Here is a 14895-nt window from a genome sequence, read left to right as displayed (position 1 = left end):
CGGCCTCTCCCCCAACCGCCAGTGCTTTTCCCCGGACGCTCTCCGCCGAACGTTCCTGACCTTATTCTGCCCCGGCCCCAGCCTCGACCGCTGCCCCCCTCACGCCCCTCCCTTCCTTCCCCTTCGCTGCAACCTGCATTCGTCTTCTCCTATGTGTGCTCGCTCGCGCACCCGGTAATCCTCGTCTACTCCATGCAGTGGGCTGCGACCGACGCCGCGACTTGACCATCATGAAGGCGCTTTTCCATCGCCCCAAGACCAATGGGGTAAGCCCGCCCTTCCCTGCGAGCATCATCCCTCACGCGCGGTGGTACAGCAGAGCGTGTGCCCTCGTCGCGCTCGTGAGACCAATCCAGCTGAATGGCCATACTGACCTGTCCACTCGAATAGGCGAGCGCCCCTTCGCCCACCCCGGCGCCGGTCAAGAAGGAACCGCAGACTCCCCAGATGTCCCCGCTCGAGAAGAGGTTACAAGACATGGGTGCGATCCGCGGTGATGGAAGTGACAAGTTTTTCGGTATGGAAAACGTGAGTAGATCTCTTGTTATATTCCCGTTCAGTTTCGTCCCAGGGCATAGATCAGGTATACTGACCCTACGGGCCATTCGCCTGTCCAGTATGGCAATACGTGCTACTGCAATTCAATCCTCCAATGTCTCTACTACTCTGTCCCTTTCCGCGAAGCCGTGATCAACTACCCGCAACGCACCCCGGTCGAAAGTCTCGAAGCAGCCCTCGCCAAGAACCTCCGATTCCAGAACCCCAATGCACACCTCGAAGCCGAGGCCCTGGCGGCCAAGCAGAAGGCTACTGCTCCATCGCCGACATCACGGGGGGCCGGAGTTCCTCCCAACCAACCCCAAAAACCGGAGGACAAGGATTCACCGGAATATAAGAAGAAGGTCGCCCTGCAGACGATGCCGATTCTCGAAACCAAGAACAATGCCGCCAGTTATGGCATGTCGGAGTCGCTCTTCACTTCTCTTAAGGATATTTTCGAGTCGTTGGTCGGAAGTCAATCACGAACGGGAATTGTCCGGCCACAACAATTCCTAGATGTGCTTCGCCGCGAGAACGAAATGTTTCGGACTCCAATGCACCAGGATGCGCACGAGTTTTTGAATCTTTTGCTCAACGAGGTGGTTTCGAACGTCGAGGCCGAAGCCACAAAACAAAGCTTCGTGGAGAAGCCACTTCCACCCACCGAGAGTGCAGACTCACTGGGCATGTTGACGACCAGCACCGGCTCAAAATCACCGAATACAACGCGATGGGTGCATGAGTTGTTCGAGGGAACACTGACATCAGAAACAAAGTGTTTGACCTGTGAGAAGGTATCCCAGCGTGACGAAGTATTCTTGGATCTTTCTGTGGACCTGGAGCAGCACTCGTCTGTCACCTCGTGCCTCCGGAAGTTTTCAGCCGAGGAGATGCTCTGTGAACGAAATAAATTCCATTGCGACAACTGCGGTGGGCTCCAAGAGGCAGAAAAGCGAATGAAGATCAAGCGCCTGCCTCGGGTCTTAGCTCTGCACCTCAAGCGTTTCAAATATACGGAAGATCTTCAACGACTACAAAAGTTGTTCCACCGCGTCGTCTATCCTTACCATCTCCGTCTATTTAATACCACGGATGATGCCGAAGACCCGGATCGTCTCTACGAGTTATATGCGGTGGTTGTTCATATCGGCGGAGGCCCGTACCATGGCCACTACGTTGCCATCATTAAGACAGAGGATCGAGGTTGGTTGCTTTTTGATGATGAGCTGGTGGAGCCAGTGGACAAGAATTACGTGCGGAACTTCTTTGGAGACCGGCCAGGACTTGCATGCGCCTATGTGCTATTCTATCAGGAGACAACTCTCGAGGCCGTTCTTCGAGAGCAGGCCCAGGAGGACCAGGCCTCTTCGACTGCTGCATCGGACGTGGGAGATGCCGGAAAGACTAATGGATATCCCCTGAACTCGAACTTGCATCATGTGAACAGCGCATCTCAGTTGCCTTCGGAGGACCACGGCCGCTTCGTTCCTATCCACAGGACCTCAACAGCGCCCCAAATGATGCCCACTCACCACGAGGGCCCCGAACTCGAGCCCTCTTCAGCGCCTGCTGGAGCACCTGCCGTCCAACCTCCCCAACCACCGCTACCTCCAATTCCTGACGAACAACCGCCGCCTTTAAGCCCAAAGAAGAGTGACGTTGCCGCCAAGAAGGAGAAGGCACGTCTCAAGGCTGAAGAGAAGGAAAGGGAGGCACGTCTCAAAGCAGAAGAGAAAGAGCGGGAGAAGGCTGAGAAGAAAGGTCGCAAAGAGGCAGATCAGCAACGGCAACAGGCAGTGCAGCGCGAAGCCGAGGAGCTTCGAATTGCCATCGAACGAAGCAAGGCGGAATTGAATGATGTTGGACCTGAGAATGGCTCTCCTAAGAAGTCATTCAATTTCATCAAGCGCAGTAGCCGGAGTCTCAGCCAGCGCCTCAGCAAGGACAAAGAGCCTCGCATGTCTATGTCGGATCTGGCATCCCCGCCACTCCCCGAAACCCCCACCACTGAATCAGAGGCGGAACGGTCAGCAGTGCCTTCGAAAGATGCACCCAGTCCCAATATCTCGAATCCTAAGTTGCTCTCCCGCGCAGGCCCACCTCCGGTTAAGGAAAACAAGATCGAAAAGACTGGTCACACCCACCGCTGGCGATCACTCAGTTTCAAGAAAACGACATGAGTTCCAATTCTTTACTCCGGGCGATATTTTGAATCTTGCATGCCGGAACCTCATCGGGGTTCCAGAGATACCCTCGCAATCATGCACATATAAGCGCCATTTTGCTTCTGGACATAGCTTTTTCGTGATTTTCTCATCACATTTTCTAACGAACCGCACCCCTGCTATTCTGTCCCATTCTCCCGTGGCTAGGTTCTTCTATCGAACAGAACCACGAATGTGTCTTTCTAGACTCTTGGATCTTCTATCATGGCTGGTTTTCTTGCTTACGATTGCTTTTTGTCTTCATTGCTGCTGATTTTGTATTATCTGCGGCGGCATGATACCAACGCCAATGGGTTGTACCCCAGATGGTGCGGAAAGAGGCGTTCTATCTTAATCTTTTCTGAATGTTTTGCGATGCTGGCGAGCATGGAACTTGGGATCTATCCGGCGTTACTTTTTTCTTGCTTTGGATTTCGAGCCATCAGCGAATTTCCTATTTGATGCATGCCTTTATCAGCCTACTCTTCTCCAAATGCCCGTTGCATTTTCAATGTGGTAAGATCGTACTACTAGTAGCTTGTAACAATTTTTATGTCTTGCTTGTTTTGTCTTCACTAGTCATTTTCTAAGCCGGATGTACGATCTTAGGGAGGTGCAACAAGCCATGGCATGTACTCTCTTATGGCCATATAATCACACTATGGTTTGACCGCCACTACACCACTCTCTAATCCTATCAATGCCCCCATTCAAACGCCCAACCCACTCGACATGGGCCGGACGTGTAGCGCACACAACCTCCGCCAGCACTTACCCTGAGACTGTCGAGTCTGAGGGCTTTTTGCAACTGCAAAACCTACTAGGCCCTGGAGACATTTTGATCCTGCCATAATTCCCGGAACTGTTTGGATTACTTTCGTCAATGACCTTTGCTCGCGTTGTTTGAGAAGTTTGCAAGACTCCTTGACCTTTGCGCGAAAGACACCGACCTCGTTTGTTTGTCTCCAGTTCCTCGCCGCAAAGCTGCCTTCGAGCACATTCACAACATGTTGACGAGGATTTGGGACGATACACATGCAAAGTCGTTAATCATGGAAGGCCCAGGTGCCATAAACATCGAAGAAGAGGGTCCGGTCCCGTACGAGCCTCTTCTTGGCCAAATCTGGGGCGAAGGCTCAAATTCCCGCATTGCACGCATGGCACCAGGTGTCGTTATCAATTGTCCATGATTTTTTTAGTGGCTTTTTAAGAAGGCCGCGGATAACTGGTTCATTCGAGACATGAAGCGGAGTTTTGAGGTGGAAGAACGACGTCTTACAATCCTAGGACTATATCCAAGAATAATAGAGTCCGTTAGCCCCTGACTTCTTGTGATCAGTGATGGACTTCTTCCTACGTTCAAGGGCGTCTCAGATGACCTATTTGGATTGTTATTTGCGGAAGTAAACGATAGGAATCTACAGAACTATATTGGTCAGCACTATGCTAGCATCGATACGTCTACGATTCAAGTAGCACACACAAGCCGCAGAGGCGATTGAATTTATTCATCAAAAAGGTGTGATATACTCTGACCTTCGACCTGAGAACATTTTGTTACACACTGTCACCAGAAATGAGCTCGACCTTCTGCTCTGTGACTTTGGGGGGGTTCAACAAATAGAGAAGTAGATGGTCGGCATCTCCCTGACGCCGGATTTTTAATCCTTGCAATCCACCGGAATAGACGAAAAGCACGGAAATTTTCAGCCTCGGGTCCATCTACTACACGATAATGACTGGCAATTGGCCCTACAAGTCTCCAGGCTCTTTCAAGTCCATGGAGGAGAAGGAGAAATACCAAGAACTGGTTGACGATCTGTTTGCCTCCTGAAGGTACCCGCTGGTTGACGGCCTGGCAGCTGGGCCTGTCATACAACGGTGCTGAACAGGAGAATACATCGATTTGACGGCACTCATTGGAGACCAGCGTTGGCAGTTTGAGACTCTGGTGCGGTGAGTGTGAATGACTCGTCTTCAATGTGGAAGTTCAGACTACGCAATTCCTTTTCCAACAATCATCGGTATTCATTGATTTCGTTGGGACAAGAATAATGAGCATGTCTAGACTCCTTCGAGTATTAGTGAAGAACTCAATAATAGTCTCTGACATAACGACGAGATGCCTGTACATCATCAGAGAATCAGAAAATGCCTACGGCCATACAAGTATTGCCTGGACAATCCATGTTTCATAGAGCAGGGCTCGTTGCTACATGCAAGTACAAGATTATGGGCTCAGATCTGCGAGGAAGATATTCTAGCAGCGTCCGTCCTTTCCCCGCCTGCGAAACACACTTGGTCACGCAAAGCTTATTCTGTGAGAATGTTTGTTGACTCAGGTCCTAGGTTGTGAGGTTCGATTGCTAACATGGCGCTCTCTTGCGGAGCTCTGTAACAAGCTCAACCATTGTCGCGCGGCTAATGCTTTCCACTCACGCAGCAAGGTGAGCGTACAGAAGGTGATTGCGAAAACAACTCACTTCACTCCTCGAGGGATAAAGGCTTAGTCCGCTGGATCAAAGGCAGGGCCAAGAGATGGTTTTCACTGTTTCATCATTTCTTTTGGATTGAAGGTCACTGGGTATAAACAATGGGCCGAAGGCCGAAAGGGAGGATCAAGGAAAATCAGCATGGGCGGGCCTCAGTATGCTCGAGCCATGGCGGGCGACGTTTCCACCCCAAGAAACAAATCCAAAACTCCAAGTGAATTACTCGCGATCAATGAGTCGCCAAGTCGGTTTCCCCATCTTCGCTCCCTCTAAAATGTTTGCTCGTGAACGTCATGCCACCGGTAGCGGTGGCTGGAAAATTGTAGATCATGTATGGGACATTTGGGGTTCGCTCCAAGTGTTTGGAAAAAGGGATGACGGCGCAGGCGGCGAAGGTCTTAGAGGGGTGTGCACAGTACGACCGTCTTCCCCTGGTACTCGTTGCTTGGAAGGTAGGGTGGTAGAATGAGGAATCATCCAAGAATAAGCTCGTATACAATGATGATTGTGTTGATGACGATCAAGGGGACTGTCGAGGATGGCGGGTTAGCATAGGCGTCAAGAGTTGCGACGTTGATGCCTGCCCATTCTTCGCGCTCGAGACGCTAGGTTCTTCATGGAAGACCGCAAGCAAAATTCTACTGTAGAACAAAAAGCTCAATGGCAGAAAGCTGAACTTACTCCGCATGACTGTCCGCACGCTGGCAATCAAGTTAACCGACTTTGCCTTCACACTCGTGCTGTCGTAGGATGCGCCGAAGCCCGGCTCAGCTTGTGTGCGACCCCATCCGACTACATGATTCGCCCAAGTTAGTTATATCGCATGAGATGCCTTGAAGGTGGATAGGGGCGCGTTCGGAAGGGGGAAAGCGACGTACTGCGAGCGAGGAATCGGTCCTCGGAGAGGACGGCGATCGCGTTGATGATGAGGACAATGACTTGGGAGGGCGTTAGATGCAGTCACGAGCTTGGAACACGCATTGCTCACCGTAGACAAGCTTCCCAAGACCGAAGAGAAACATGGTGGGCGCGCGGAAGAGAGGGATCGAGGATGGCTGGGAGGTGAAGTGATAAGTGTGAGGTGCGGAAGCGCCAGATCTCCGGATCACCCTCCACCTTCTCCGATCCAATGCAGTCAACATGAGGAATGGTAAGTCCACGCGCCCACACAACCACCATCCAGTGCTAACTACCTTCTAGTAGCATTGTACGTCGTCGCGCTACTGCTCCCAACTCTCATTCTTTTTCATCTCGTCATTGCACCGTACACCAAAGTTGAGGAGTCGTTCCACATCCAGGCTACGCACGACATTCTGCTTCATGGTTTACCGGCCTGGAAGCCCAAATTCGATTTGAAATATGATCACTTCGCTTTTCCAGGGGCTGTTCCCCGATCTGCCGTCGGCGCATTATTGCTCGCAAAGCTATCAAAGCCCCTCGGAGTGCTGAGCGGAGCTATCAATCGACAGGTCTTGGGTAGGTGATACACCCCTCCTTGAACTCGGTAAAAAAAGAGGTCGAAACTAACGATATCTGCAGCTCGGTCTATTCTTGGTCTGTACAATGCGGCTTCTTTGGCTTATTTCGCTCATGGCCTCCAGCGTGGCTTCGGTAAGACAGTGGCCATGTGGTATCTGCTCTTCCAATGCAGCCAGTTCCATGTCATCTACTACGCATCTCGGCCCTTGTCGAACATGTTTGCATTCGGCATGACAACTGTCTCTCTACGACTGCTTCTTCCGGACTACACAATTCTGCGAGAAGATGCGCGCCGTCGGGCTCGCTTGTCCTTGATACTTCTCACTATCGCAGGGATAGTTTTCCGCTCCGAACTGGCACTGCTCGTGGCCACGCAGACCATCTTCCTGCTTGCAATGGGGCGAGTTCGCTTGTTCCAAGAAACCGTCTTTGCCGGACTGTTTAGTCTCTTCCTAGGTCTGCAGATCACCGTGGGAATAGATTCTGTTTTCTGGAATCGCTTCCCTCTCTGGCCGGAACTGGATGCATTCTTGTTCAACGTGGTTTCAGGCCAGTCTTCAGAATGGGGGACTTCACCGTGGTGGTTTTACTTCTTTAATGCGCTGCCACGACTTCTACTGAATCCACTTACCTACCTTCTCGCGATCCCTGTTGCTCTCCGTCAGCCAGCAACCCGTCAGCCGGCCATCTCGTTGCTTACACCAGCAGTGGCATTTATTGCGTTGTACAGCATTCAGCCACACAAGGAATGGCGCTTTATCATCTACACCATTCCAGCCTTCACCGCGGTTGCTGCTCTCGGCGCGTCGTACCTATGGAACCGCCGTTCACGCTCTGTCTTGGCTAGCATCGCATCTCGCCTTCTGGTACTATCTACCTTGGCCGCATTCCTGCTTTCGAATCTTGTCCTTCTCCCTGCATCCGCAGCGAACTACCCAGGCGCCCACGCACTAAATGCTCTCCATCGTCACCATGCTCAAACGGTTTCTGACGAGCTTGATGGCGCGTCAGTCTACCTGGGTAACCTTGCTTGTCAAACGGGCGTCACTCGCTTTCTACAGCAATCCCCTGGCCTGGGGTGGCATTACGACAAGACTGAGGACAAATCTCTTAAATTATCACACGCCTTTTGGAACCAGTTTGATTATGTTATTGTGGAGGCTTCATCGAATGCGGACTATAGGGATAATGATGAGACTCGACTACGGAAAATTCTCCAGGGAGCCGAGTGGGAAACTGTTGAGGTCATTGACGGATTTGCAGGCATTTCCATCTTGAGACCTGGTTCGCCTGCAAATGGAGCCGCTGAGCGGCGTCTGTTGTCCATTGTGGGTGGTGAAAATGCAGCAGATTTGTATGACCGTGTCCGCGACTCGGTTCGAAAGATCCTCTTGCGCGGTTGGTGGGCTGAACTAAAGATGCGACCCAAGTTGAAGGTATTGAAGCGAGCCCGAGACGGATGAGATAGCTTCGAGAGGTTTTAAAATCCAATCGATGGTGACCTTTATGGTGATATTTATCTGTTATGCGTAACCACGACCGCATTGGATGAAGCACTTAGTACCAAATCACTGCGTAAGAAACTGAATAGGGCGGAAACAAGACTCTACTACATTTGTGTACTGCCGAAATTTCTTTTACAAAGTGCAGAGCTCTGGAACCATACTTGTTTTCTCATTTCCTATACGTACAGATAGCACGCTCCAATCGGTGGCTTATTCCTTGGCAACTCGCAGTGCTCACTTTTACGGGGAGGAAATATGCAACACAGGAAATATAAGGGAGAAGAGTACAAGCCGTAGTAGACATTGCACAAAGGTGAAAAGAAAGGTACATGCAATAGGGTATTTATGTATCATGAATCCCTGCTCTGCCCAGGGGCAGACAGGTTGGAACTAAAAGGATAGCAGGACCCTACAACCCACCCGGAGGACCATCCAGGCGGGCCATGCGAGACTCCAATTCGCGAACCCAGGGCTCAACAGTTTCAACATTCGACCGCAGAGCTGCTTCACCCTGATTCATCTTCTCTTCAACAGCAGCGAGGCCTTCACGCCACTGTTCAATCTCAGATGTCATTTCAGCCTGACGTTTCTCCAGCTCGTTCAGAGAGTCAGCAGCGTGGGCCGCGCCGGCATGACAAGCGCGCAAAGAGCGCAGGCGTTCCAGGACAGAGGGCAATAATGGGTGAAGCGATTGAATAGTGGGAAGTGTCGCGTAGAGCGCTTGTATTTTCGCCGTTTGTTCATTATCCACCAAGTCGGAGCCGTCTTGTGTAGGAACACCATCCTCCGAACCCGAAGCACGTGCACCCTGAGAAGCCTTAGCTGCGTCAGCTGCACGTTTGCGAGCAGAGGCAAGGGCCTCGGCGTCTGTGGTCAACTTGCGGACTCTGGTGGACAGTGCTTCGAGGTGTGGGGTGGTCAGGCCTGGCAATGCAGCGCCTCCGGATGCTGGACTTCCACCCACCAGCAAACCAGTGAGCGCTGCTAGTCTGGACGTGAGTTGATCTAGAGCAGGGAGCACAGGTTGCAGTGCGGGCTCGTTGATGCCATCACCTACGAAAGGGTTCGATGAGCTTGAGATTCCCATTGAAGATTCAAGCAGTGCCAAGCGCCCCTCAAAGATTGCCGCATGGGAAAGAATGCCAGCTGAAGAGGTAGCTGCTTGGGCTGGTACAGCAGGAGCCGTATAGGTCGAACCCTCGGTTGGAGTCTGTTGTTTCTGTGAGTTGGTGCCCGGCGCAGCAGGTCCAGCCCCAGAGCCAATCTTTTGCGACAAAATCGCTGCCGCCGAGTAGGGCGTGCCCTGAGCGTTCCGCGACGAAGCATGCAGGTTATCCAGCGCCCGGCTCAACTCTGCCACGCCATCACCCAATTCCTTGTCAACCGGCTTCTGGGCTGTCTGACCTGCATCGCTCTCGGTGACCTCCTTGCCTTCTGCAGCCGACTGGTTGGCCATTTCCACTTTCAGGTCCTCAACTTCGCGCCGCAAGCGTGCCAGCCGTCGCTCGACCGATTCTTCCTCGCTATCGCTGAGGTCCCCAACCTCTTCGGTACCATCGTCACGTTTCCGTCGACGACGACTTTTGCTCTTGCTTCGGTATGCTTGGCGCTTCATTGAGATGCTGTCTGAGAAGTTCACGTCGCGGGCATCAACTGCGGCACCCATAAATGTCCTACGCGCGCTCTCCGCGTCGACGCCGTCGCGATCGATATCGGCACTGGAGCCGGGCTCGTCATGGTCGGAGTCTGTGCGAACTGTTGCAGTCTACATTTCAAAACGTTCTTAGTAATTTGCATCGTACCCGGAGTTGTCAATGCCGGACTTACAGGGACGGTGGAAGCTTCGTCGGTCAGGTCAGGGGTTTCGTAGATATCTGGAGCGGGGTCCTGGTGTACGGTGAGCAAGCGCAGTCAATGGTGCGGCCACGGAGACTTACCAAGTCTGGAAGACCGGCGTATTTCTTGTTGAAAGCCATGGCTGTGGAGGGTAGATGAGTCCGTCAACAACGGAGTGCTGGCCCGCCTTCCAGAGCTCCGATTAAACATTGCAGCCTCAGGCACAAAGCGGGTCCGCCGAGCAGCCAGGCAGACGCACCAACGTACCCGATGATGCCGATATGAATCAGCAAAGCACGTGTCAGCGCGGGCCTCGGGAAGTAACACATGCAAAGGCAGGCGCTACCAGCAACGGTATATAGGGAGACGATCGACCGGGCGACGTGATTACTGTCTCGCACACTTCTCTTAAGAGCCTGTTCTCTGCTCTCCGCTAACTCTGACCTTCAATTCGAACATCCGTACCTGTCGCGATACTTCATAGCACAATCCAGCTACCCCCCACCACCCCGCATTCCTATCTTCGGAACAATCAAGATGGCTGCCCCCGCCGATGTCACAATCAAGAACTTGAGCGGTCAATGGGTCATGGTGCGAAGAGGCCCGATGCCAAATGAACTTCCAGAGGCATGAGACTAACCAATTCTCTACACAACAGGACGCAACCCTGTCCAACCCCACCGACCCCATCCTAGCTCTGGTAAATGATCACTATGGACCCTCCTAAGTGCCTGAACCCATTTTAGGCTCCAAATTCAAAAAAGACATCTCGATTAACACATCAATAGCAAGGCATGAGCTGGTTCCTCCGCAAGGCCCTTCCTTATGCCACGGTCACTCTGCACGTGCACGAATATCCCGACTCTGCCAACCCCAAGGTGTACCACATCGACGTGGACCAGGTGATCACCGGCGGAATCTCTGGCAGCAAGGAGGCGCGCACATTGGACTGGACTTCCCGTGAGCACGTCGATAACATCTTTGGCACGCTCTCCGGCAAGTCGCGCCACTTCCGCGGTGCCAAAGGCGAGGACGGCAAGATTCGCCCGGCCGTCGAGGTTCAGACTAGCGTTGGCAAGCCCGAGGATGATGCCAAGGTGCAGAAGTTCCTGCGCGGCGAGATTCTGTCCGATGGATCCGCCAGCGATGGCTTCCTCGTCGATGAGGAGGGCGAGGAGTTCGGTGAGGGCGAGGGTCTGTACATGCAGAGCTTCGTGCAGAACAATGAGAATGGCTGGACTGCTGAGCAGGTAAGTGTTTCCCTCTGAAAGCTTTGATGAATTACAGCATTGGCTAATTCTGTTTAGATCTGGGGCTTTGAGCTCGTCGATGGTGAACGTCGCCACACTCGCCGTGTCGCGGTCACCAAGGCTGGCAAAGTTGAACTTGCTCGCCTGGTTTACACCTTCGAAGCGCGGCGCGCCGAGTAAGGGACAAAACCAAAGGAAAGGAGTATTTCGGGCTTTCAGCGTTGCTCTACAACCTGATATATGTCTAGAACAAACGGTGTTTCAGGTGCATTGCTTAATTCTGTCTTGCAGTAGAAAATTAAGTTACCAAGTAAACTTTAGTGTTTCTATATGGAAGCAGTAGTACTTCGAGATCTAGATCCATGTAAATGTGTATCAATTTCACCGAGTAGTATACACTGTTCGTTCAATGAACATGCGAAACTGAGAATTCCCAGAATGCTCAGAGTGTACTTTCATTGGGGTGAGCCCGTAGGCAGCATTTTGGTAACGAAAAAGGAAAATGGGGCATAATCATGACAGATAATGAGGGAAACAATGCAAAGATATATCAGGTTTTATTACGAGTGAGTGGGCATCACAACGTGGGCCTTGGTGCTAACGGCGTCCTCGGCCTTCCACAGGCTGGTCACAGTCTTCTGCTGGGTGTAGAACTGCAGACCGGGTTTGCCGTAGAAGGTGTTGGCACCGCCACCGGCGATACTCTTCTTGTTGCCGGTGAAAGAGAACATGGGAAGAGGAACAGGGATGGGCACGTTGATACCGAGCTGACCGGCCTCGATTTCCTTCTGGAACTTGGAAGCTGTGGGACCAGAGCGAGTGAAGATAGCAGCACCGTTACCGTACTCGTTGGCATTAATCAGGTTGATAGCATCATCCAGAGTCTCGACATTGAGGCAGACAAGGACGGGGCCGAAGATCTCCTCCTTGTAGCACTTCATGTCCGGAGTAACATTGGTGATGATGGTGGGGCCGACGAAGTTACCGTTGGGGTACTTCTCGGGCTTATAGCCACGGCCGTCAAGAAGAATGGTAGCACCCTCAGCTTCAGCGCTGGCAATGAGGTCTTCAATACGCTTCTTACTCTCGGGGCTGATGACAGGGCCCAGATCCGCACCCTCCTCGAAGCCACCGTTGACGCTGAGGGCCTTGGCGCGCTCAGCAATCTCGGGTAGCCATTCCTTAGTCTCTCCAACCATGACGGTGGTACTCAGGGCCATGCAGCGCTGACCAGCAGCACCGAAGGCAGCGCCAACAATAGCGTTCAGAGCCTGGTTCTTGTTGCAATCGGGCAGGACGGCGGCGTGGTTCTTGGCGCCCAGGTTGGCCTGAACACGCTTGCCATTGGCCGAGCCACGGGTGTAGATGTATTCACCAGCACGGTTGCTGCCGACAAAGCTGATAGCCTTGATGGCGGGCTCGTCAAGGATAAAGTCCACAGTGCGGGCAGAGCCGTGCACGATGTTGATGACACCGGGAGGGAAACCAGCCTCCTTGGCCAATTCGGCCAGGATCATAGCAGCACCGGGGTCACGCTCAGAAGGCTTCATGACCAGACAGTTACCGGTGATGGTGGCAATAGGTATGCACCAAAGGGGGATCATAGCGGGGAAGTCTAATTAAGAGTCAGCATTGCGATCAGATTACGATTCGATGTCCTCCTGGAACTTACTGAATGGGCAAATGGCAGCAACGACACCCAGAGGCTCGCGGTAGCTACGGGTCTCCATATCCTTAGCCACCTCCAGGACCTCACCGGGCATCTGAGTTGTGATGCCGCAGGCGGTCTCGGCAACCTGCAGACCACGTAGGACGTCACCACGTGCATCGGCGAAGGTCTTGCCCTGCTCCAAGGTGATAGATGCGGCCAATCGGTCCCAGTTCTCACGGATCAGGTTGGTGAACTTGAACATAATCTGCTGCTTTGCCATGATGCTGGTGGCCCTCCACGCGGGGAAGGCCTTCTCGGCCGACTTCACGGCAGCCTGCAACTCCTCATCGGTGCTCTGCGGTACCCGAGTCACAAGATTGTTGGTGGCAGGGTCATGCAGGTCAATCCAGGTGGTGGCTTTGGAAGTCGCAAACTCATTGTCGATGAAGTTGGTGGTATCAACGGGGTTGGCAATGGGTTGGTGGTCGGTCGGGTATTCGGTAGCCGTGGTTGCAGCCGAGGTAGTGGCAGGGGTAAGCTGCTTGGCCGTGGCGTGTAGCCTGCGAGCAGCAGACATTGCCGCAGGGGTAGAGACCAAGCTCTGGGAGCTCAGACGAGCAATTGGAGTCGCAGTGGTGAGAGATCGAGCCGATGCCGCTCCGGCGACGACGGGCGTGCGGGGAAGGGCGCGGAGAGCGGGGATAGTACGTGCGAGGGACCGGCGGGCGGCCATGGTGGAATGTACCTAGTTAGGGACTAAGATGGCTAACAGGGGGATGAGAAGGTCGAGCAGAAGAAGAAGGGAGAGTGGCAAGGTGGTACCTGTATATAAAGACCCATACCGCCGTGGTTACCCCAGGCCCGAGGTCAACCGCCCTACCGCCTTTCCCCAGTTTCTCCCCGATTTGCGAGTTCGGCTGCTGCGATAAGCTGGCCGCTCGGCGATGGTGGCCAATCACCGTCCTCTCAGCGCTCTTCCATATCGCCGAAGCTGGCCGCGATGGCAGCCTGAGGCGCTCTAGGCGTGCTTTAGGCAGGGCATTCCGAGGAAAAGTCCCATCGGAGATCTCCTGGCTCCACTTACTCTATATTGCTGGTAGGATGAGCAACCCCCAAGGAAGGAACAATATTAATAGTAGTAGCGAAAGCAAGCCATGTTCGAATTGGAAATAGGACGAAAATTGTAAACCTTGGCGGTACTGATCATGCTAAAATCCCGACTCGGTCGGTATGGCTTCTACATCCTGTTTGATCGGGAAGGTGGCCGTGGAAATCGGTCCAAGTATCCGAGATTTGATCACTCTCTATCATTGAGACGTCTTTGCTCCAGAATCGGACCCTTGGCCTATCTCCCATTTCCGGTTCACGAACTGAAGACTGGATATGCTATAACTGGATCCAAAAACAGCGTGTCGGTAAAATCAAGGTCTGACTTGGCCGCAACGATAGGATATTGTATCAAATAGGTCATTTTCCTGGATAGACTTTGTGGTCGTATTTAAACAAAAATTGGGATTGTTGATTGGGAATGAGATGAAAGAAGCATCGTTCTTTCGCCTCTCATGGCCCTCCGTTTTTCCTTTCTACTTTCTCTATCCTCCTAGCCTGAAGAAAAGGGAAAAAAATTTCCAAGGTCCATCTATGCTAGTGGACTCGGACTGCCCAATAGCCTCCCAAGGTTTCCAAATAACTCACAATATGAGACGAGTCAAGAATACGTGACCCTGAAGAATACAGCTTTTCCAACTTTGCTGCCCGAGCGTGCCTTTGTATGATGCTCAACTCTTACTAATACTATCACCTGTGAAAGAAGTCTGATTACTTCGGAATCATCGGTCCTGCCTTGTTCTATTTTCGAGCTTCTCACAACAAAGCGTGTAGTCTTATTCAATTGCTATATTTTCGACAAAGAGAAATCGGATGTGTTAATGGTTTCAT

General features: G+C 52.5%; 7 protein-coding genes across 7 annotated transcripts; 4 read left to right on the top strand and 3 right to left on the bottom strand.

Moving 5' to 3' along the window:
• Positions 1–230: 230 nt before the first annotated feature.
• On the top strand, positions 231–2720 carry creB (uncharacterized protein; the record flags this gene model as incomplete). Its single annotated transcript, XM_056624273.1, has 3 exons — positions 231–341; positions 391–528; positions 579–2720. 3 exons carry the CDS (start codon positions 231–233, stop codon positions 2718–2720), a joined length of 2391 nt encoding a protein of 796 aa, XP_056469261.1.
• A 1031-nt stretch (positions 2721–3751) lies between these two features.
• Positions 3752–3934, top strand: N7532_011781 (uncharacterized protein; the record flags this gene model as incomplete). Its single annotated transcript, XM_056624272.1, has 1 exon — positions 3752–3934. The coding sequence occupies one exon, from the start codon at positions 3752–3754 to the stop codon at positions 3932–3934; it is 183 nt and encodes a 60-aa protein (XP_056469260.1).
• A 1775-nt stretch (positions 3935–5709) lies between these two features.
• Positions 5710–6258, bottom strand: N7532_011780 (YOS1 family protein; the record flags this gene model as incomplete). The annotated part of the gene is made up of 4 exons (XM_056624271.1): positions 5710–5765; positions 5918–6028; positions 6115–6174; positions 6225–6258. The coding sequence occupies 4 exons, from the start codon at positions 6256–6258 to the stop codon at positions 5710–5712; spliced, it is 261 nt and encodes an 86-aa protein (XP_056469259.1).
• A 118-nt stretch (positions 6259–6376) lies between these two features.
• Positions 6377–8178, top strand: N7532_011779 (dolichyl-P-Man:Man(7)GlcNAc(2)-PP-dolichol alpha-1,6-mannosyltransferase; the record flags this gene model as incomplete). The annotated part of the gene is made up of 3 exons (XM_056624270.1): positions 6377–6386; positions 6437–6712; positions 6776–8178. The coding sequence occupies 3 exons, from the start codon at positions 6377–6379 to the stop codon at positions 8176–8178; spliced, it is 1689 nt and encodes a 562-aa protein (XP_056469258.1).
• A 451-nt stretch (positions 8179–8629) lies between these two features.
• On the bottom strand, positions 8630–10196 carry N7532_011778 (uncharacterized protein; the record flags this gene model as incomplete). The annotated part of the gene is made up of 3 exons (XM_056624269.1): positions 8630–9985; positions 10048–10107; positions 10158–10196. The coding sequence occupies 3 exons, from the start codon at positions 10194–10196 to the stop codon at positions 8630–8632; spliced, it is 1455 nt and encodes a 484-aa protein (XP_056469257.1).
• Positions 10197–10593: 397 nt separating this feature from the next.
• Positions 10594–11486, top strand: N7532_011777 (uncharacterized protein; the record flags this gene model as incomplete). The annotated part of the gene is made up of 4 exons (XM_056624268.1): positions 10594–10647; positions 10715–10756; positions 10845–11306; positions 11364–11486. The coding sequence occupies 4 exons, from the start codon at positions 10594–10596 to the stop codon at positions 11484–11486; spliced, it is 681 nt and encodes a 226-aa protein (XP_056469256.1).
• Positions 11487–11866: 380 nt separating this feature from the next.
• On the bottom strand, positions 11867–13690 carry N7532_011776 (CoA-acylating methylmalonate-semialdehyde dehydrogenase; the record flags this gene model as incomplete). Its single annotated transcript, XM_056624267.1, has 2 exons — positions 11867–12921; positions 12979–13690. 2 exons carry the CDS (start codon positions 13688–13690, stop codon positions 11867–11869), a joined length of 1767 nt encoding a protein of 588 aa, XP_056469255.1.
• Positions 13691–14895: the final 1205 nt, after the last annotated feature.

Source organism: Penicillium argentinense, assembly GCF_028826775.1.
Source record: "Penicillium argentinense strain IBT 30761 chromosome Unknown utg000011l_segment0_segment0, whole genome shotgun sequence".
NCBI lineage: Eukaryota > Fungi > Ascomycota > Eurotiomycetes > Eurotiales > Aspergillaceae > Penicillium > Penicillium argentinense.
This window is presented reverse-complemented; position numbering and strand designations above follow the sequence as displayed.